The sequence below is a fragment of the Artemia franciscana genome, chromosome 1 (genome assembly GCF_032884065.1).
Source record: "Artemia franciscana chromosome 1, ASM3288406v1, whole genome shotgun sequence".
NCBI classification, from domain to species: Eukaryota; Metazoa; Arthropoda; class Branchiopoda; order Anostraca; family Artemiidae; genus Artemia; species Artemia franciscana.
Window position 1 is genome coordinate 14,320,919 of NC_088863.1, and position 24,586 is coordinate 14,345,504.

Sequence of the window (24,586 nt, forward strand, 5' to 3'; positions counted from 1 at the left end):
TGCGCCAGAGATGTGTAATTTTTAGCATTGTGTTGGATTCATATTCACGTGACAATAAAAAGAAAACTGGCAGTGATGCTCATATTTATTTCAAGGAGAGCAACATAAAGGAAATATTAAAAAAGTTAAAAATGAGAATCAATCTTGAGCATTGATCACACAGATAAATGAGCACTGTTCCTCCGGTCAAAAAAAAAGAAAGTTGCCTTAGGAATGGAACCGTAATCGCTTCTGACAGTTAAAATCAACAAAAGAGCATGTTTTAAAGGAGTTCTTTACAACGAAAACAAAGAAAACATTCGATGATTTTATTGACAGTGTTTTCGTAAGATGTACGAGAAGAAAAATTCAAAAGAAGATGGACAAGGTCAAATTGGGGACAATGTTGGCATTTTTCAAGTTCACTTTTAATGTTCAGTCAGTCTTTCATTTGTGTTTGTGGGGTGAAGAACATTTAGTCTGAAAGGATAAAACTAATTGGAGTGGTTTGCTGGTTACTCTTTAACCAACCTATATAAAAAGTTTTGGATAATTAACTTTTGGATCTAAGTTGACTGGGATAACCTTTAAATAATAAAAGCCTGTCTTCAAGTTTCTAATAAATAGGCAAAAGAATAGTTTTTTCCATATAGTGAGTAAATTAGTAAACTGGTAATCAATGAGTAATTAGCTTCCAGACAATTCTAAAAATCTGAATGCATTCAGCCCAGTAAAATCTCTTCGCGCTAGGACCTACTACAAGTGGAATGAATTGGTCAAATTGAACAGTTAACACTAGCCATCATCAATTTTATTGCCGTGACTCAAGCTTTGATATCTTATTTTTCATAATTTTCATAATTATGCGGAAGACAAAGTTGGAAAAAAAATGAAAGAATCTCTAATATTGCCTGCACCTACGGCAACAAGTCAAGGTGATGAACTTTCTATAGGTCTTTAGCAGAAAGTATTAATTTGATTTCGAACGCAGTTACAGGAAATACTGCCACTTTGGAATCATGAAAATCTATTATCAAACCAATTGAAAATGATTTAAAAAGATTGGAGGAAATTGTTTCTGAATCAAGCAAAGAAGTTGCAGAGTTGAAACCTCGTGTTCAGAATGTTGAAATAGAGATGACAAGTGTCGAAAACCAAATTTCTGTGTTGGTGGAGGAAAATATAGCGCTTAAGTCCCATATGGACAATATGTCATTTACTCAGATGAAATTAGAAAGCAAAGAAAACGATGACATTTAGCGACGTGGAATGTGAAAGTTCAAGATGAAATAAAAGCACAGGAACTACTGTCTAAAGTCGTTACTGAGGCCTTGATCAACCAGCCCTGAGCCCAGGAAAGTTGGTGGATTTCAGGGAAAATGTGAATTTCTTGAAGTTTTAATTGCCATAAAAGTAGATCAGGAACGAGATTCTTATGAACGCTAAGAAACTGAAAAACAAAAAATTGGAGGATTTGAGAAAATATTTTTGACAGTAAACGCACTGAAATCTATTCGTGACGTTTGCAAGAAATTGACAATATGTCATTTACTCAGATGAAATTAGAAAGCAAAGAAAACGATGAACATTTAGTGATGTGGAATGTGAAAGTTCAAGATAAAATAAAAGCACGAGAACTACTGTCTAAAGTCGTTAGTGAAGGCCTTGATCAACCAGCCCTGAGCCCACGTAAGTTGGTGGATTTCAGGGAAAATGTGAATTTCTTGAAATTTTAATTGCCATAAAAGTTGATCAGGAACGAGATTTTTATGAAAGCTAAGAAACTAAAAAAAATTTAGAGGATTTGAAGAAAATATTTTTGACAGTAAACGCACTGAAATCTATTCGTGACGTTTGCAAGAAATTGACAATATGTCATTTACTCAGATGAAATTAGAAAGCAAAGAAAACGATGAACATTTAGTGATGTGGAATGTGAAAGTTCAAGATAAAATAAAAGCACGAGAACTACTGTCTAAAGTCGTTAGTGAAGGCCTTGATCAACCAGCCCTGAGCCCACGTAAGTTGGTGGATTTCAGGGAAAATGTGAATTTCTTGAAATTTTAATTGCCATAAAAGTTGATCAGGAACGAGATTTTTATGAAAGCTAAGAAACTGAAAAACAAAAAATTGGAGGATTTGAAGAAAATATTTTTGACAGTAAACGCACTGAAATCTATTCGTGACGTTTGCAAGAAATTAATTAATGTGAAATCTAAATTGCACAAATTCAGTTTATTTACTAATCTTGAAAAGAAACATAACGGTGAAATCGCAAATATGATCTCATAAAATTAATAATGCTTATATGATAATAGATCAGTTTGTTTGATAGTGCCGTGTATATATATATATATATATATATATATATATATATATATATATATATATATATATATATATATATATATATATATATATATATATATATACTAGCTGTTGGGGTGGCGCTTCGCGCCACCCCAACACCTAGTTGGTGGGGCGCTTCGCGCCCCCCAAGCCCCCCCGCGCGCGTAAGTCGTTACGCGCCATATTAGTTACGCGCCTTGTAGTTGTGTCCCTGTGTCCCACCTGTGAATATAGATAGATTTATATATGTGTTTCAAACTACGTAAAAATTGCGAATATACAACATTCTTGGCTTTACCATTGTCTGTCCATATACAAAGCCGTATGTACTAATAATGACGTCATATGCAAACGCTCTTTTTACAAACAAACAAACATGCATACACACAACTCGTTTTTATATAGATAGATAGATAAATAGATACAATACAAATTAACTACGTAAAACTTGTGAATATACAACAGTCTTCGCTGTCCCATTGTCTGTGTTGCAATCTTTTAAATTGAAAAAGCAGATCCGTTGGAATCATGGGAATGCGAGAAATAAGAACAGCCTCACCCTCATAAGGCCCTGTCAAGATTGTGGCCTCTATTAGGTTTTCCATTGTTTTTTTTTTACGGCAAGTCGCGTGCCATTGCAAAGCTTTGGTGGGTTGATATTTCTTAAAAGTATTATTGGTACGCCTATTTTTAGTTGTAGCACGTGTGGTGGAAACCCTGAAGGATCTATGGAATTTAAAAATTCAGATGGATAATTAACCGCTTCATTTGGTTCCGAAATACAAATTAACTGCGTAAAACTTGCGAACATACAACATTCTTCGCTGTCCAATTCTCGCTGCATATAAATAGATTGTCAGGTTTACCGACCCTCGAACATGCAACGTAAAATTGTCCATGGGAAAAACAATCAGTATTAAGATCAATACCACATTTTTTTAATGATTGACCTTGAGCTTTGTTAATGGTGATTGCAAATGCTAATCGAATTGGGAATTGCAATCTTTTAAATTGAAAAGGCAGATCCGTTGGAATCATGGGAATGCGAGGAATAAGAACAGCCTCACCCTCAAAAGGCCCTGTCAGGATTGTGGCCTCTATTAGGTTTTCCATTGTTTTTTTTTTACGGCAAGTCGAGTGCCATTGCAAAGCTTTGGTGGGTTTATATTTCTTAAAAGTATTATTGGTACGCCTATTTTTAGTTGTAGCACGTGTGGTGGAAACCCTGAAAGATCTATGGAATTTAAAAATTCAGATGGATAATTAACCGCTTCATTTGGTTCCAAAACTGTGTCGACTGACTTGTAAAGGACTGCCTGGTCTCGAATCTTGGTCAAAACAATATTGTTGATTTCGTGGACGTCTATATTTTTGGGTGCGAGAATCGCTCTTTCACTTAGCCATTTATTATTTTTATAGTTTTTTAGAATATTCGGAAATACTTTTTCAATCAATTCATTTTTGGACGTCACTAAATTACATAAATCAGCAGGTAGTTGTATACGTCCTGAAATTGAGTCTACTGGGAGCTTTCCGTTTCCCATTGCCAGCAATTGATCTGAGAATGTTTGACCAGAGTCATCGTTTTGCAATCGGACACGCATATTTGTAGTTAATTTTAATGTTTTTACGTGTGCCCATAGACTCTTTGAGCATCTTCATCAGTCATTGTAAACTTAAACATTAATAGATTTCTACGCGAACATATGTCTTATATAACTTGAATGACGTCACCTTCAAAGCAAAAATGACGGCAACTAATTTCATGACGTCAGCCGAAACATGACGTCACCTGATCCACAGATCCACAGACAGACAGACAACTTATTTTTATATATATAGATATATATATATATATATATATATATATATATATATATATATATATATATATATATATATATATATATATATATATGTTTATGAAAAGGTAAATATAGAGGATGAGAATTTAATTGAAAAGACTGAAGAAATACTTTTTAAAAATTTTAATATTAAAATAAATGACAATGATAAAAAGTTCCCTTTCCTATATTGGACTGTAAAATTTCATAAGAATCCCCCTAAACCACGGTTTATTGCTGGAGCAGCTAAATGTCCAACCCGCATTGCTGCTACTGACCTCTCTTTAATTTTAAAGGAAATTGTAAATAAACTTAAAACCTATTGTTCTGGTATTAAAAAATTTTCGAATTTTAATCCATATTGGAGTGTTAATAATTCACTGCAGGTGATAGATTCTTTAACAATGGTTTCAGCTAAAAGAATTGAGTCTTTCGATTTTGCGACAATGTATACTAATTTATCACTCAATTTAGTGTTAGATAATTTAAAAACTGTTATAAAGAAATCTTTCCTCTTATCTAGTAAAAGGTTCTTAAAAATAGACAGTTATAATAAAAAAGCCATATGGACAAACTGCTTTAATACTACAGTTAACTTGAGATGTTACAGCTTGGATATGATTTTTGAGTTATTGGAATTTGTTTTATACAATACTTATATAAGATTTGGGGGTGATTTGTACAAGCAAATTATGGGAATTCCCATGGGGGGGGAATGCCAGCAGATTTATAGCTGACTTGTTTTTAAGTCAACTAGAATATAAATATATGATGGATAAGAATAATCCAATTAATTTAAAACATGCTTTGTCAAATAATAAAAGATATTTAGATGATATTTTGGTCTTAAATTGTAAGGATTTCATTGATATTTCTAAAAATATATATCCATCAGAGCTTATTCTTGAGCCTAGTCATGGCGCTGGTCATGAAGATCATTTCTTAGATTTAAATATTAATATTTGTGATAATAATAAATTAAGTTTTAAAATGTATAATAAAACGGATGATTTTGATTTTGAAGTGATTAGTTTCCCATTCCCTGAAAGTAATATACACTCAAATATCACATATTCAGCGTTTTTCTCACAGTTACTTCGTTATGCAAGGATTTGTAGTAATTATATTGATTTTAAAAATAGATGTAAAATCTTAAGCCAAAAATTGATATCAAGAGGTTTTTCTGCAAATAAATTAACTTGGCAATTTAAAAAATTTAGTTTTCATTATAACGAACTTTTAAATAAATATCAAAAGAATTATCTAGAAATACTTAAAGAAATTTTTGACTAATTTCGGAGGTTCGAGAAATGTTGTCACAGCGCCATTTATTTTGAATTGTGTTTCTATTTGAGCGGAATTTTTAAAAAATTAGCCACATGGTAAAGATGAATTATATAATTGTTTAGTTCATTCAGGTTTTTTGCAATGTGTTAATATTTGTGATTTGGTAAAATTTATAATATTTAGTTTACCTATTGTTGCTAAAGGGAGGGATATATTAATAGGATAAGCTTGTTTTGGTTTTACTTGGTTGTTTTACATTTGCTGTTTTTTTTCATAGACATGTATTTTGGGGGTGATACCTGACGCGGGGATGCCATGGATATTCTGTGGTAGCCACAACACTGTGCTGGGTAGAGAATTTAGAGTGGCGAAACCCTATATAGGCCAGTGTATTCTCCTGATGAGCCCTTATGTTGGGTGTTGCCTCTGAATTATTTGTCTATATTATTTTTTCTATGGTTTGGTAAATGACGACTTATACTTATTGACGACATGACTGCCTGTCCATGGATTATTCTTTATGGTTGATTGTGTGTGGCTACGCTGTTTGACCTATGTGATTGTATGGATGAGTAGGGTTAAGGCCTCATTCAAGTGCTGGTCTATATTAATCACTAATTTAGGAAAACAGTCTTCCTTTTCTCCTTCTGTCTCCTTTTTTTTTTTTTTTTTTTTTTTTTTTTTTTTTTTTTTTTTTTTTTTTTTTGTGTGTTTGTGCTGTAGCATTGGTGATTTCTCTTTTCATGATATATATATATATATATATGTATGTATATATATATATATATATATATATATATATATATATATATATATATATATATATATATATATACATATATATATATATATATATATATATATATATATATATATATATATATATATATATAGTACATATATAGTATACATGTACTAGTCATATATATATATATATATACTAGCTGTTGGGGTGGCGCTTCGCGCCACCCCAACACCTAGTTGGTGGGGGCGCTTCGCGCCCCCCCAAGCCCCCCCGCGCGCGTAAGTCGTTACGCGCCATATTAGTTACGCACCATTGTAGTTGTGTCCCTATGTCCCACCTGTGAATATAGATATATATATATATATATGTTTTTAACTACGTAAAACTTGCGAATATACAACATTCTTTGCTGTCATATTGTCTATGTATAAATAGATTGTTTACCGACTCTTGAAAATGCAACATATAATGGTCCATGGGAAAACAATCCGTATTCAGATCTATACCTCATGATTCTAATGATTGCCCTTGAGCTTTGTTGATGGTGATTGCTAATCTACCATTCCCTGTGTCGCCATCGTCATTTATATATCCCCTTGTGCCCCCCGGCATCCCCTTTGTAGTTTTGTCCCTGTGTCCAGGTCGTCATTTGTGTCCCGGTGTCCCAGTCTGTGATTTCTCTTTGAGTGTCCCGGGCGTCATTTATATTCCATGTGTCCCGGTGTCTCGGTCGTCATTTATATCCCCCTGTGCACCCCGGCGTCCCCGTTGTAGTTGTGTCCCTGTGTCCCGGTCGTCATTTATATTCCCTGTGTCCCGGTCGTCATTTGTATCCCGGTGTCCCGGTCTGTATATACATTCGTTTTTTAGTTTTGTTTTTCTCCTTTATTTTTTTCCTTTTTTATTTTTTTTCTTTTTTAGTTTATTTAGATGTTTAGATTTTTTAGTTTTTTTATTAGTTTTTATTTTTTTTTCTTTTTAGTTTTTTTAGTTTTTTTTTACTTATATCCTGGTCGTCATTTATACTCCCTGTGTCCCGGTCGTCATTTGTGTCCCGGTGCTTTGTTGATTGCTAATCGAACATTCCTTTTGTCCCGGTCGCTTTCTCTTTGAGTGTCGTCATTCATATTCCCTCTGTGCCTGTGTCCCGGTCGTCATTTGTGTCCCGATGTCCCGGTCTGTAATTTCGTCAGTTGAAAACTTATGATTAAATAAATTTTTAATTTTTTCCCTTTTTTTGTTTTTAGTTTTTTTTTATTGGTTTTTACCTTTTTTTAGGTTTTTTAGTTTTTTTCTTTTTTCTTTTTAGTTTTTTTTGAAGTTTTTATCTTTTTAGTTTTTTTATTTTTATTTATATTTTTTTAGTTTTCTTTTTCTCCTTTATTTTTCAGTTTTTTCCTTTTTTTAGTTTTTTTTTCTTTTTTAGTTCTTTTAGTTTTTACCTTTTTTAGTTTTTTTTAGTTTTTTTAGTTTTTTAGCTTTTTTTATTTTTTTTTATTAGTTTTTAGTTTATTTTATGGTTTTTTCCTTTTTTTAGTTTTTTTTTAGTTTTTTATCTTTTTTTAGTTTTTTTTTAGTTTTTAAGCTTTTTTAGATTTTTTTATTTTTTTTCTTTTCTTTTGTAGTTTTTACCTTCTTTAGATTTTTGCTTCTTTTATTTTTTTAGCTTTTTTAGTTTTTTTTCGTTTTTTCTTTTTAGTTTTTTTGTAGTTTTTATCTTTTTTATTTTTTTGTATTTTTATTCATATTTTTTTAGTTTTCTTTTTCTCTTTTATTTTTCAGTCTTTTCCTTTTTTTAGTTTTTTTCTTTTTTAGTTTTTAGCTTTTTTTGTTTTTTACCTTTTTTTAGTTTTTTTAGTTTTTTAGATTTTTTAGTTTTTTTATTAGTTTTGAGTTTTTTTGTAGTTTTTGCCTTTTTTTAGTTTTTTCAGTTTTTTTTAGTTTTTAGTTTTTACCTTTTTTTAGTTTTTTTTTAGTTTTTTAGCTTTTTTAGTTTTTTTTTTTTTTTTTGTTTTTTTTGTAGTTTTTACCTTTTTTAGTTTTTTTTCTTATTTTGTATTAGTGTGAAATAATTCAGACGTCATATGCGGACAAACATGACGTCACCTGATCCACAGATCCACAGATCCACACACAGACAACTTATTTTTATATATATAGATATATATGACTAGTTTATTTGATAGTATGAGGGTTTTTATGTATTTAAGTTGAATAAACTATTGTAGTCGGTCCTACGCAGTTTGATGTGTTTGGGCGATACTATTATGATTATGAAAGAATGGTTTATATTTTTCTTTGTGTTTGTCTAGGCCTGGATACATACTTAGTTAATGTTGATTTTGTTTTGCGGTTGCCATCCTGTATCATCACACGCATTAACTTTTATTCATTGTGGTTAAAGATATTGTTATACCTCCAGAGACTAGTAATGTTTTTCAACTTGAAGGCCGAGGAGTTGATGTTTCAAGCCAGTTTAATGAAATAATTAGGAGAAATTTAGATGTTAATGCTACGGGAATTTTTACAAATGATCCATCAAGATATATTTTTATAGATGACACTATACCTCTGTGTCGGGATGAGGGTCGTCCTAGCCCTAACACTTTCAGCGACTGAATTCTATGTATAATTTTTTTTATCGGAATTAATGCGTACTAACGCTTTTCATGTAATTGCTCTAACTGAAACGTGGTTCAATGATCATAATTCTCAAATATTGGATATCCTAGGTTACAATCTATATGTAAGAAATCGAGAGTTTTACCAACACAGTGGTCTAGCAGCTTATATACAGGCTGAGTATCAAGTTATAATAAGAGAAGATCTAGGAATTAATAGGAAGAGGGTTTTCAAGTGTTTGGTTCTGCAAGTTTCAGTAAAAAAATTGAATTTTTATATTGTCGTTGTTTACAAACCTCCACAGAACCTTCTCCATGATTTTTTGGACCTATGTAAAGAGAAGTTGATGAAACTTCTGATTAACTCTACGCCTTATTTCATAATGGGGGGCTTCATTATTGACCTAATAGACCGGTCGTCTGCCAAGGCTTCTCGATAACATTTTTTTTTACTGATGTATCAATAAAAATACATCATCAGTATTACTGATGTATCAGACCTCTTTGAAGTTTCACCTAGCTTCAGGGCTGCCGTAAAAAAGGATAAAGGCGAAAGATCAAAATGGATTCCAGTAATCCACCAAACTGCTCTGATAAAATTGAAAAATGATATCGAAAACCTTGATTGGTTTGAAGTGCTAGGGAATATTCAGGATGCTAATTCGAGATTTTCTTTATTTTATGAAAAATTACATAGTTTGATTAGTCAAGTTGTTACCTTGAAGCCATTTAACTGAAAACAATCAAGTAAAAAACTTTGGATCAGTCCAGTGATATTGAAGCAAATAAATGTTACAGATAAATTGTTTAAGTCTCAAACAACTAGCCCAACACAAGAATATAAGGATTTATATAAAGCTTATTGAAATAATTTAAATACCGTTTTAAGAAATAAAAAAAGAGATATACTTTGAGAAGAAGTTAAGGAGGTGGAAAGAGGCCCTAGAAAAGCTTGGGGATTAATGAAAAAAAAGCGGTTGACTTAAAATCAAATAGGGTTTCCGTTGAATTAATTAGTGCAAAGGGCGAGACTTAAAATTTGGAAGATCATATATGCAATGAATTTCAGAGTGATTTTTTAAATATTGGTCCAAATCTAGCCATGTCAATTGTGCCTGATATTAGTGATCCGACGTATGAATCTTTACTGAGGGACCCGATTGATGTATCTCTTCACCTTAGACTTGTAGCAGTTGATGAAATTAAAATATAATTTATGGGTTATGTAGTAACTCATTGATGACTGACCGTATTTCAAACAGTATGCTACACGACAAATGTGGTTCAATCCCGCTTTCTAGGGCTATAATGAAAGAAAGGTTGAAATGGCTAGGCCACGTTCTACGGATGAAGGATGACAGATTACCGAAGATTGTCCTTTAGAAACATTGGTTGAAATAGGTATTCCGCAAGGATCAGTTCTTGGCCCTACACTATCCTTGATATTTATAAATTATTTACCAAATTCTCTAAATAATTTTTGCTACAGAATAAATGAACTAACGATTAACCTCACTAACGAAACAGTTTAGCTTTTTGCTGATGACACAACAGCAATTACCACAGGTAAGATAGCGCAGCTGCTTGAGAAGTCAATGAGGGAATCAGTTGGTAAAATTGTAACCTGGCCATTTGATATACAATAAATAAGGATATATCCTTATACAATAAGGATAAATATTAGCAATTTTGTGATTTTTCACAATTGCCGGATTTTTACCATTGGGATTGTAATTGATGAAATTTTATCTTTTAAGCAGCATGTAACTTTTTCCCTAGAGGGGGGCTAGTTGCCTTCCAAATTTTTCGGTCACTTAAAAATGGCACTAGAACTTTTACTTTCCGTTAAAATGAGCCCTCTCACAACATTCTAGGACCACTGGTTCGATACGATCACCCCTGGAAAAAAAACAAATAAACACGCATCTGTGATCTTTCTTCTTGCAAAAAAACCCACAAAATTCCACATTTTTACAGATTTGAGCTTGAAACCTACAGTAGGGTTTCTCTGATACACTGAATCTGATGGTGTGATTTTCATTAAGATTCTGTGACTTTTAGAGGGTGTTTCCCTCACTTTTCGAAAATACGGGAAACTTTCACAACCTCAAAACTTTTGATGACCAAACTGGATGAAACTTATATGTTTAAAATCAGAATAAAAATCCCATTCTTTTGATGTACATATTGGCATCAAATTTCTTTTTTTTAAGTTTCAGTTACTATTGAACCGTTTGGCACCACAGTTCGTTACCACGAACTGTTTGATGGTGCTTGTCAGGATCTTATGGATGATTCTGGTGATGTTTCTTTGATAATGCATGCTGCCACTGCTAAATTTACTATCCAATAGTGTGTAAGAAATGAAGAATGCTTCAGCAATACCTAAATTTAGGATGATAAGAAGTAGCTAATTACAATTAATAGTAATTAGCTTCTGGAATACACCCTTACCGAATCAAATGGAGAGGAAAAACTCTCCTGGACTTATATAATGCTGATAACTTAGGCATATTAGATGAAAGTGTAAGCAAAATAAATGAATTTTTAGAGGCTTTGCGAGTTCAGAGTGCTAGAATAGGTTTGAAAATTAATGTTAAGAAGAATAAGTCACTAATGCTAGGACTAAGTGATGACGAAAAGGTGACAATGGGTAACGAGAAGATTGATCAGGTGGGCAGTTTCACTTACCTTGGCAGTATCAAACAGTTCGTGGTAACGAACTATAGTAAGGAGCGACCCGGATCAGTAGTAAACGAAACTCTAAAAAACGGAATTTTGATTGTAATATATACATCAAATGAATCGGATTTTTATGCTGATTTTAAATGTATAAGTTTCACCAAATTATGAAAAAATTTACCTCATTTTGGAAAATAGGGGAAAACACCTCCTAAAAGTAATGTAATTTTAACGAAAATCAGAGAACCCTACTGTAGAAGTTTCAAGCTCCAATCTACAAAAATGTTTTAATACCACTCCTTACTTTCAGTAAAAAAAAACTTGTTTTTTTTTAGTTTAATTATTAGTAAAGACGGTAGGAGCAGTGAAGATGTTAAAATTGGAATAGCCAAGAATCAGGGTGTTTTTTCACAGTTAAAAAATGTTTGGAAGAATAGGAAGATAAGTCTGCAAACCAAGATTATAATATTGGGAGCTACAGCGATGACAGCGGTCAAATATGGCCATGAAGCACGGGCGCTCCAAAAGTGGATGGAAATTTACTAGATGTTTTCCAGAGAAATTGCCTATGGATTGTTCTGGGTACCCGGCTGACTGACCATATTTCAAACAGTAGGTTGTACGAAAAATGCGGTCCAATCCCGCTTTCGAGGGCTTTAATGAAAGAAATGTTGAGATGGCTAGACCACGTGCTGCAGATGAAGGATGACAGATTGCCGAAGATTCTTCTTTTTGGCCATCCGTCTGGGGCTAAACGGAAAGCAGGTCGTCCTCGTCTGGGGTTGGAGGATGTCATAATTAAAGATTTAAAGGAAATGGGAACTTCCTGGGTGTCTGTAAAGAGGGAGGCCTTCAATAGATTGGGTTGGAGGAGGAGCGTGCGTAGCTTTTTTGGCCTCAGGCGGCTTGGTGCTGCGGTGATTTATTAGTAGTAGTAATAGCAATGCATCCATATTCTTTATTTTCGCACCTTTAAGCATCCGCTTTTTATTCCTAAAAATTAAGTTTCATAGTTCTAATATGCCCAAAAAATTTTTTTTGGACATAATAATGTTGTCTTTGCCTTATTACAGCGTCAGATATGCGCATTTTCTTATCAGAGGTAATGTACGACTTAAGATTTGAAAATAACGAAACTCATTTCAGAAGAAAAATGACTTTTATTTAATACCAATGCTTAATAAACAACATAATAAAATATTTGCACTTTACTTGAACTTCTTTGAAATGAGCATTTTCGTACGATCATAGAACTAGCTGATATTTAGCACTCAATTTTGATTTAGTGGAATATAAATCACAAGCAAGCACAAGCTTTTAACATAAACATCAAAATACAAAACATTAAAGAGGGAGGTAAAAACTTGTAAAATCTCACACGGCACTATAAAGTATTCAAAAAACTGTGTTGTATGTGAGCAAAAACTCAGATCATTCTGTTTAATCGTTTAGTCCAAATGTTCTTAAAGAATATTTTTCAAAAAAGCTTTGAAACTGCATGACAACCTCCCTTAAGATGATTTTTTTCAGATTTTAAACTTTATCTCACGAAAAAAAATCATAATTTGATCATTATTTTCGTAAAGTAGCATCTTCCCTTCGCTTGTCAATCTCAGTGAAAGCACAAATTACAATTGAAGTACTCGAGAACTTGCAAACAAAATTATAAACTTAAATATTTCGATAATCACAGCAAATATTTAAAAAGCATAAAACACGAGACTTTCAACTGCAATGCATATTTCTTATCCATCGCACATTTTAAAAACTCCATCAGCAATATATAGGCAACATTCCCTTAATTAAATATTCAAATCCTTTCCAAAGCCTTATCAATATTTAATCTAGAATAATGAAATTAGCTTAAGATCAATACAAGAAGCTACAGCACCATCTCAAAGAAAAGAACGCTTCATGGCCCTTCTAGTAACCAAGGTTGCAATCCTGTTTTATAGTGTTATTAAATAAGAAAAACAGTTTTTTTAATTGAAATTAAAGAGCAACATCAAAACTTAAAACGAACAGAAATTATTACGCTTATGAAAAGGCTGCCACCTCCTCAATAACTTACTCTTTACGCTAGACTTTTTTTTAGAACATTTAAAAAGCTTATTAATCTAATCAAACTGCCCTTGTGTTTTAGCATTCGTTATTAAAAGATTGGGACTCAAAGTCGAATTGTTCCAGAAATATCCTCCTCGGTGGAAAGGTTTTCTTGCAAACACCCCGGCCCCAAGTAGAAAGTTGCTCCCAAAGAAAATTCCCTTTAGAGAATTTAATCCGTGGATAATTCCCCGCGGAGAAAGACAAAGTGTCAAAGACAAAGGGCCTATTAGCGAATTCTCCATAGGGCCTATTTATTATTGAAAACTAATGAGAATTAATTGTATGACTACGAAATTAGATCGATAAAAGAAGATAACGCTCTCTGTAAGGTTTTCAATCAAAGGGAGTGGCACCACAAGGAACTCTCAAAGCTACAAAATTGATCAAATGGCATTTTTCTGCTGATTTTTCGTGTTTTCTTAGCAGGTTTGCTATAAAATTTTCAGGAGCTGCTGTTTCCTTAACTTAAAAAAAAAATAACTCTATTCCGTTGAATCAAAAACAAAATTCACGCTAAGACATAATACGAGAGAAGCTAAAGGGATTTCTAAGATTTATAGGAAAATAGGTGCCAGTTAACTATCTAAGCTGTAAAAGCTCTAAAAGTGAACGTATCTAAGCTCTAAAAGCTATGGCAAGACCCGTCAGTCAATTCCAGATAGTTTAGCCACACAAACTGAAAATTTGTATAACGGAGAAAATAAGATGATTCTCTAAGGCACCAAATCCCCTTAAAAGGATCTTCCCGAAAATGTCCATACTTTCGCATATATTTCAAGCCCCATGTACCATGAAACAGACACTTTTTCCAAGCAAATTCTAGTCTTACTGGGGTAATATTAAGGCTGTTTGAAGTATTATCTTTAAAAATAGCAATAGCCAAGTATAGTAGCTGACGGTAATTTCTAGATTATAGTAAAGTAATGTAGTAATTGATGAGGTTTTATAGTTTTCCTCAGTTGATGTGTAGAAAACGCAAAAAGAAAAAATCCTAAGCTTCCTATTTTATATCAAATCTTGGATATGACAGTTTCCCTCCTGTTAGAAAAAAATAAATTATAATTAAGTTCTGGACACGTAAGGCCTTCCAACTTTCCACCTTTCAACTGTTAGCTAACAATGTTAGCCGACAGTTTATAAGAAATTTAATAATTCGGCCAGATATTCCAAAACACAGGTTTGGACACACGACATTTAGAGATTAATAGTGGGTCAACCAGATCCTTAGGGTAGCAAACAAAATGGAGACCAATAGAAACAGGTAAAAGTTAGCCCATGACCCCAAACAAATTAAGAAGAGGTAGGTTTCGTTGGAAGCTGTAGTTGTCTTAGGGAATCAAGAGACTCTGATTGTTTGATCTTTACAGACGAGAAGGGTAGTCGAATTTAATTAATGAGTTTTTCTTATTTACTTCCTCTTTTCAATGAGGCTACACTGACGACAATGATTACTGTCTTAATAATTTGTAATTTTGAAACAAACGAAACATAATCTTTTTCGATATCAAATTTTTGAGGTGGTATTAGTTTTCAAAATAATTTAATGGTTTTTAGATAAGAATATACTTTAGATGGATCTCTGGGAGAAAATGTTTTATTTGTTATCCTTTTTATCTAAATGGTGGTTCTTGTAGAATAACCGAAAAAAATTTGTCTCTAATTACAGGTTAAAGAGGTCCTTAAGGCAGCGACACAAATGGTCAATACTTTAGTTTTCGAAGAATAATCGAAACTTTTTTTCTCCGATTTGTTTGGTAAATTTTGTCTCCGATTTGTTCAAAAGTTTTGTTCAGAATTATTAGCAGTCTCTAAGTCCTGCTAAATTGTAAGCATAGAACATGCCTATCTAACTGAACTCTGGGCACAAACAAAGAAAGAACATTCAAGTATCGGTGGTAAAGCCCTGAAGTGTCTGTTATCTTTCTATAGCTCAGTACCAGTTGAGAGGACGTTTTCATCTTGTGCATTGACGAAATACGAACATAGAAATGAACTAGATGTAGGTCCAGATTCAAGGCTCTACTTTTCAACATTTACTCTAGATTTTAAAAATCTCAGCTAGAAGATCCAAGATCATATCTCACTGAGAAGTAATCATTTTGCTATTAATAAATGTACCTAGTAAGTTTTCTCTTCATAAATGTCATAAGAATTAAAAAAATAACAATGCAAAATGTTCTGTTAATTCGAAATAACGTTTGAAAATGTACCCAGGTCAGAGTGTTGTTTTCATTGTCTTTTTTCTTTAAATTTTTGTACGGGGTACTCCAAAATCGAAATCTTTTTCAAGGGGTTTGAAAAAACTCTTGGAACCACTGTCTTAAAGAATTAAAACATACGACGAAAAATTGAAAATTAATGCACCAAAAATATAGAAAAGTATGTTCTTAGGAAAAGAAAACAAATTTGTTTACAGATTATAAGGCTACTAAAATTACAGCTTTAACGAATCTTTTTACAAGCCTTATCACTCTCGTTGAAATTACCCATTCTAGTTCCTCTTCGTCATATTACCCATATCGGGAATAATTTTCCTCTTAACATGGTTAGACACCAAATAATTGTCCCTTAAATTATCAAAGGACGAGTATTCAATGCTTACGAGATTTTCCACTTATAAAAGCGAATGAAAGCTTAAACTATGAGAGGTTTGAAATAAAATGAAACAGCCCTAATTCAAATGAAGAATCAAATTTGTTCAGTATGATTATTCACTTACTCATTCATTCACTATTCACTCGTTGATTTATTCACTTTAACAGTACTCAGCACAACCATAAAATGATCAAATAAAATATAGCACGATTAATAGTAATTGTAGTTCATACTTTGATTATTCCAATGAAAGTTTCCAAACCCAGTCCATTCATCATTTATTAAATTCTGAAATTTTTGTTTATAAGAATTTTCATTTTTCTGTTTTCCCGCAACATCGTGATCATTTGTGTTAAGCCACTGTGATTGATCAGGGTCTGTGATACTTATCCAAGTCTTGGGTGGATTATAAGGTAGGTTTATGAGATTTGACTGATACGTTGGAGAAGGTACACGCTGTACAATAGGACTCTGGTTTGAAGGTCTATATAAAGTTCCATAAACTTTCTTCTTAGCATCCTCTTCAGCGGATGAAATATCTGGATTCTCCTGGAAAACGAATGATCACTGATAACCGTTAAATGAAGCAAATTAAATAACGTGACTTTTTTTTTCTTTTATCTCATATACTTAAGAAGTCAAAAATGGATAATAGATTTGAGTACTTATTTGTTATAGCCATCACACTCAAGTGCTTGATCTTACAGAACCGGTTTCTTTCAGCTTAGAGTGAGAGAGAGTATATACACTACAATGTAGGTGCATTTTAATTAAACATATTAGTTGGTAGGTTAGAGACCATGATGTCCATATTTTAGTTTCTGTTTAGTTTTTTGTCACTAAAGTATTTTATTTTTATTATACTTAAGTATATTTAATTGGGATTAGCCTAACTGCACTTCTTGAGAGTGGTGGCTCTGACAGACAAGAACGGTGTTTTAGTTGTTTGACTTATGCAATGGAAAATACTTCTTATTGCGTCCAAAGTCAAAGATTCTTTTTCAAATGATATTATCCCATGATTTCCGTGGAATCATCACAATACTTGTATTCTATCCAGGATAAATTAGGTTATGCATAGTCGTTTCCCTATTTTATTTGGCAAGGTCATTCGTAATAATCTAAGCCAGAAATATGTTATTCTTGTTGAAAAATTTAATGTTGTAATGTTTCTTCAAAAGTTATAGTTAAAGGTTTGTTATCTTGACGGTATTATTGTGAAGCAACTTATTTCGAACTCGGCTGAACTTTTGTCGCAGCTTTATTTATGATTTCAGATGTGTTATTTTAGGTCTATCGTCTCTGATCTGTTTTTATTTTGAAGTGTTAGTTTCAAACAGTTCGTGGTAACGAACTGTAGTAAGGAGCGACCCGGCTCAATAGTAACCAAAACTCTAAAAAATTGAATTTTGATATCAATAGCTACATCAAAAGAATCGCATTTTAATGCTGATTTTAAATATATAAGTTTTATCAAGTTTAGTCTTACCGATCAAAAGTTACGAGCCTGAGAAAATTTGCCTTATTTAGGAAAATAGGGGGAAACACCCCCTAAAAGTCGTAGGATCTTAACAAAAATGACACCATCAAATTCAGCGTATCAGAGAACCATACTGTAGAAGTTTCAAGCTCCTATCTACAAAAATGTGGAATTTTGTATTTTTTGCCAGAAGACAAATCACGGGTGCGTGTTTATTTGTTTGTTTTTTTTTTTTTTTTTTTTTTTTTTCTTTTCCCCAGGGGTCATCGTATCGACCAAGTGGTCCTATAATGTCGCAAGAGGGCTCATTCTAACGGAAATGAAAAGTTCTAGTGCCCTTTTTAAGTGACCAAAAAAATTGGAGGGCATCTAGGCCCCCTCCCACGCTCATTTTTTTCCCAAAGTCAACGGATCAAAATTTTGAGATAGCCATTTTGTTCAGCATAGTCGAAAACCATAAGAACTATGTCTTTGGGGATGACTCACTCCCCCACAATCCCTGGGGGAGGGGCTGCAAGTTAAAAACTTTGACCATTGTTTACATATAGTAATGGTTATTGGGAAGTGTACAGACGTTTTCACGGGGATTTTATTTTGTTTGGGGTTAGGGCTGAGGAGAGGGGGCTATGTTGGAGGATCTTTCTTTGGAGGAATCTATCATGGGGGAAGAAAAATTCAATGACAAGGGCGCAGGATTCTCTAGCATTACTATAAGAAAACAATGAAAAATAAACATGAAAACGTTTTTTCAAATGAAAGGAAGAAGTAGCATTGAAACTTAAAAGGAACAGAGATTATTACGCATATGAGGGGTTCTAAAAATACTTTAGCATAAAGAGCGAGGTATTTAGGAGGACATAAATACCTTGCTCTTTATGCTAAAGTATTTTTAGTAATTCCAACTATTTATTCTACGGCCTTTCTGATTCAGGGGTCATTCTTAAAGAATTGGGACAAAACTTACGATTTAGTGTAAAGAGCGAGGTATTAACGAGGGTACAAACCCCCTCGTATACATAATAAAAATATAAGGTTATGAAAGTTTGTTACGTAAGTTAATTCTTAAGTTACGTATATTTTTTACTAATAAAAACGTTCGTTAAAAATTAAAAGTTCTAGTTGCCTTTTTAAGTAACCGAAAAATTGGAGGGCAACTAGGCCTCCGTCTCCACCCCTTATTTCTCAAAATCGTCTGATCAAAACTAAGAGAAAGCCATTTAGCCAAAAAAAGAATTAATATACAAATTTCATTTTAATAATTTATGTGCGGAGAGCCAAAACCAAACATGCATTAATTCAAAAACGTTCAGAAATTAAATAAAAAAAAAACAATTTTTTTAGCTGAAAGTAAGGAGCGACATTAAAACTTAAAACGAACAGAAATTACTCCGTATATGAAATGAGTTGTCCCCTCCGCAATCCCTCGCTCTTTACGCTAAAGTTTGACTCTGCCACAATTCTACTTTTTAAAACAATTTAAAGCTTTAGCGTAAAGAGCGAGGGATTGCGGAGGGGACAACTCATTTCATATACGGAGTAATTTCTGTTCGTTTTAAGTTTTAATGTCGCTCCTTACTTTCAGCTAAAAAAATTGTTTTTTTTTTTTATTTAATTACATTAAAGAAAGGAAAGCATCTTAATCAATAAAGTCACACAAGCTAAATACTATCGTAGGCTACATTCTGATATGTTTTTTGAGTATTTTTAACTGCTATTTCCGAGTATTGAGAAATTTATTAATCACAATGCTTTAACAACAAGTGGAATCACTTTTCTGCATAGGTAGCATTGATGTTTCCTCTTTTTTTTTCTTTTTTTTCCGTCTCCGCGTATTGATAGCGTCCGCAGGACACTAGAACATAATAAAGAGGTCTTTAGAGGCTCATTTTAAAAGGTGTTTTAAGGGAAAGTCCTAAATGTACTCACTTATAAAATAAAATTTTGCCAAAATACTGCATCTTCGTATACGAGATGACGAATAACGTAAAAGCTAACATATTGTATCTGTATCAAACATATTTTAAAGGTCATCTTTAGTAAGTAAGTATGACGGCACTAGACCCTCCTGGTCCAAACCGGCGGTATTGATCTCCGTTTCGTGGCCTTTTAGCCTGGAAGTGCAAAGCGGAGTTGGATGTCATCCATCCTGTGCTTTAGCACTCCCTACCTGCTTACCTCCCCTGATTTCTCGAAGTACCTATTTAAAGCTGGTTCGACTCTGGTTGAGCTTACGGAGTAACACCATTGACCCCGTCCGAAAACAAATGGTTTTATTACAACCGGCTACGATAGGAACCGAACCCAATTCCCTCGGAGAAAGGATTCCCAACCCATCTCATCAACCTCTAAGCCAGGATGGCTTAGTCCTAGAAGGACTAAGACAAGCCAGGATGGTTTGTCTCTACGTTTCGCACTTATGTCCAGTCCTAAAGTATGCATACGTTGCACACGTTCTACACATTATATAAAGCAATCAGTTTAGTTAGAGCAAGCTTCAAAATTAATATACGAAATGTTTATCTGCAATAAGAAAGGGTGTATCATCCCCCGGACTCATATTCAGGCTTAGTCTAAATATATGGGTGAAGACAAATTAGCTCCTACCTCATTCTTCTTTTAATATTTATCTCAAGGATGATGGAGAGTTAGAGAATTTTGGCGCTGAAATGCGCTCTTTTTAGGCGTTTTCATTTATACCTATTAGTTATATGTTATGCATATTTGCACAGTTCTATTATGCCTAGTCCTATGCACAGTCCTGTAATCCCATAAAAATTAATGTGGTTAAGAAATACGATCAAAAAATGTTTGATACATATTGCACAAAGCAGATTCTAAATAGAATTTCGATCCATCTGGGATGCCATTGACGGATTGTGCTCCCTCTAGAAAAAAAATATCTTTACGACTGGTATTGGATATAAACTATTATGAATAGCTCTGAAAGGTTTGAGCATGCTAGAAATGTATCATTTTTGACATTGTAATGATTCATATTCATGCAGCAATAAAAATAAAATTGGCAATGATACTCATATTTACTGCAAGAAAAGCAACATCAAGGAAATGTTTTAAAAATCAATGTTGAGACTGAATATTGAACATTGATCATACAGATAAATGAGCAAGGATCCTCCGAAGAAAAAAGAGAAATTTACCCTACGAATGGAACCGTAATTCTTTCTGAAAATTCAACTCGACAAAAGAGTATGTTTTAAAAAACCTGACAGAGTTTTTCATAAAAAGTACAAGAGAAAAAATTCAAGAGAAGATGAATAACGTGGTAAAAATGGGGACAATGTTGATATTTCTTAGTGTTCACTTTTAATGCTTAGATGTTAAAACGAAAGTAGTTTTGAGTACCACAGCATCGTACTTACAAAAGAATATATAGTATATTAATGATTTGTCCCAGTTTCCTAATATTTTTTTCCGTAGTATAAAGAAAATAAATGGCTACAAAAATAGCTGGTCTGACTTCATGACAACTAGGAGCCAAATTCAATTGTTCCCTTACATCTTTATTGCTATCGTTTTGGCCGTAGATTACCGTATTTGCTAGGGGAAATAAGTCTCACTAACAGGGAAATTGGTCCCTCAATATTATTAACTAAAAATAAAGATTTTGGCGACGTGCTGTCTGCTCTATCACTCCCCCTTAAGCGTACTAGAATATGATTTGCCCAGAATCAGCTTAGAATATTGGAAGCTGCAGTGATGACAGTGGTCAAGTTTGGTTTTGAAGCGTGGGCGCTTTAGAAAATAGAACAGGATTTGTTATTTAAATATTAAATATACAGAAACGTAGGTCTATTCTACTTTCTAGGGCTATAATGAGAGAAAGACTGAGATAGCTAGCACATGTTTACCTAACCTAACCTAGGTTAGGATGATGAAGGATGACAAGTTGCCGGAGACTGTTCTTTTTGGCCAGCCATGGACCAGCTCCAAAAGGAATGGTAGTAGGTGGGAAAGGATAAAAAAAATGGAACCTCTTGGAAGGGTGTGAAGAAGGAACATATGAGCAGATTGAAATGGAGCGGTAGCTTACGAAGCTGCACTTTCCCAGGCTGCCTGGCACTGCAGTGACTTTTTAGGGTCGTATCCAGAATTTTTCTTTTTTTTTGGGGGGGGGGGGAATTCTCAAGCCTGAGATACTACAGATGCTCCTTTTAAGAACCCGAGTAGACAGAGTAGACTAATGTATCACAGTTATGCCCTTTTGATTTCATGGATCCATGGTGTCTGTCAATTTACTTCAACATTCTCCTTAACATGTTCTGAATGTTCCAAGTTAATAATCTTAGCCGTTCCTAAAGTTTTGTAAATGTGTATTTTTGACAAACTGCATGTAAATATTTTCTTATGATATAGTTAAAAATCTTACTCATCATTCCGGCAATATTTGAAGTTAATATCCTTAGCCGAACTGAAATATTGCAGATGTGCCCTTTTGAAAACTCTTAGGTACGTAATTTAATTAGGTTAAATGTCTTACTAAAAAATACCCAGAAAATTCAAACATAATACCATTAGCCACTCTTTTGACGTCCTAGATGGAAGTGGTGTTTCTTAGTTTAGTTTCAGCGTCCCCTAAATATACCCTGAAGTTTCAACTTCATACCCTAAGCCATTCCTGAGATTTTGCAGCCATACCCTTTCGAAAAGCAGGCTAAATTTAATGTTTTCGTTCAGTATCCCTAAAAATACTTACGGAAAGCTTCAGCTTAATACCCTTAGCCTTTCCTAAGATATTGCAGATACAACCTTTCGATATCTCATATGCACATAGTCTGAATAATTTAGATGAGCACTCCTTCAACTCTCTTTAAAAGTTTCATTTTAATCCCCAAGCCGTTCCTAAGATATTACAGATATAAAATAACGGATGTGCATAAAGTCTGTTGATGCTGCTCAACATGGCTATACAAAATAAAGTTCATACCTTAACCGATTCTGATATATCCCAGATATTCAAATTTGACAACCTCAATGCACGGTATCTCTTGATGTAGTTCGACATCTCCTCAACACATCTTGAAAGTTTCATGCTAACACTTTTAGCTTTTCCTGAAATTTTGCCAACAAGTTCTCTGGACCACTTGGAAGCAAGTAATGTCTTTTGTACTATTTCAATACCTCCATCAGAATTTTCGGAGACCTTGAACTTACTTCCTTGGCCTTTCCTGAGCTTTTACAGACAAACCTTCTATACAAACGGGAAGGACATATTGTAATCTGACATAGTTAAAAATCTCCTTAAAGAGGCCAAAAAAGATTCAGTTTAACACCCTTAGCTGTTCCTTGAAATATAGTGCTTTCGACGTTCAACCAATCGGACGAATATGACGTCTTTGGTTGAGTCTGACACCCTCAAAAACATTTTCTGAAAGTTTCAAGAATTCCCTTAGCGGTTACTGAGATATTTCAGATACACAATTTTGATAGCTGAGATGCCCAGAGTGGCCTTTAGCTAAGTTTATTATTCCCTTAAACTTTCCTTGGAGGTCACAATTTAGTCCTTCAGGTCTTCCTGAGAAATTAATGAGATGCCTTCTGACAACCCGCATGAACTTAAAGTCTTTTAAGCTAGTTAAATACCCTAATCAATATTCCCTGCGAATTTCAGCTTAGCATCATTTGCCACTCTTGAGATTCTTGAGATTCCCACCGCTTTGAAACAGGGATTTAAGACTTTCTTTTGTTTTAGCTTAACGTCACCATTAATGTTGAAAAAACTTTGTAATTTAACACGATTACCCATGCCTTAAATACTGAAGATACGCAATTTGATAATTTGGATGCAAATAGTATCTTTTCATTTACTCCAACAGCCCCTGGAAGCTTCACGATTATACCGTTAAGTGTTCGCAAGATATTGCAGATACATCTTTTTGAAAACTTTGATACGCACATTATTTTTTGATTTAATTAATAATTTCCTGAAATGTTTCAACTTAATGCCCTTAGCTGGTACTGAGATATAGCAGCAACACCCTTTGAAAACATGGATATACATAATGCCTATGCGCTAGTAATGATTACCCAACTAGGACTGTTTTTACCTAGGCTACTTCTACCACAACTACTGCTGTTACGGTCATTATTTATCCTAAGACACGACCAAGTCTTCAATACCTGCTGCTTCTATCGCTATCACTGCTCCAGCCAAATATATACTGCCTAAACTTTTTCAACCCCCTTTTCCTCCTACAACGACTACACCTAGCATGACTGCTCCAACTAAGATTGTTCCAACCACAACATAGCTGGTTCTGATACTGTCACTACCACTACTATTCACAGGATAACGATTACAACTTCAAATTATCAAATTAAACTCCAATACTTACAAATGCAGAAAATGACGTTTGAATATTAGCTGCGTGCATCTTTTGGGAAACTTCTGGAATCGTACCAGGGTGTGGAGTATCTCCCAAATGGTATACATCTTTCAGTTTTTTCTTTAGTTCTTCAAACTCTTTTTTCCACTCTTCTTCACTGCAAGTAAAAGGTTTAATTACATAATGTATTTGGCCAAAAGTCATAGCAGTCAAAGACTACGATGGGGATTTTGTTGGAAGCGTTAGAAAAATTGTTTACCTTACTCTTATGCATTTTAACAGAACAAAGGAAGCCTTTTGGAGAAGAAAAACACATTGTTTTTTTTCTGAATTCCGCTTTCCACTCCTTGAGAATTTGTAAGGAATCCGCAGGAATTTAAGATGTTTTCCGTAAAATGTATTTCAGTTGAAAGACTTTCTTTATATAACGAAAAGAGATATCACCAATGCAACAGCACAAACACATAAAAAAAAGAAAAAAAAAGAAAGACAGAAGGAGAAAAGGAAGACTGTTTTCCTAAATTAGTGATTAATATTGACCAGCACTAGAATGA

At 33.6% G+C, this 24,586-nt stretch overlaps 1 protein-coding gene and 1 long non-coding RNA gene across 3 annotated transcripts in view; one reads left to right on the forward strand and one right to left on the reverse strand.

Annotated features, from left to right (window-relative positions):
- Nucleotides 1-24,586, forward strand: part of LOC136026152 (uncharacterized) — a 91,084-nt gene that overhangs the window by 38,646 nt on the left and 27,852 nt on the right. The window lies entirely within an intron of this gene.
- LOC136026126 (protein cycle-like) overlaps nucleotides 12,648-24,586 on the reverse strand; it is a 175,948-nt gene continuing 164,009 nt past the window's right edge. For both annotated transcript variants that reach the window (XM_065702429.1, XM_065702419.1), the window contains 2 exons: nucleotides 24,042-24,189; nucleotides 12,648-16,757 (listed from right to left, as the gene is read on the reverse strand). In XM_065702429.1, the coding sequence (XP_065558501.1) occupies nucleotides 16,419-16,757; nucleotides 24,042-24,189 (487 nt within the window). In that variant the 3' untranslated portion in view covers nucleotides 12,648-16,418. The remainder of the gene's footprint in view (nucleotides 16,758-24,041; nucleotides 24,190-24,586) is intronic.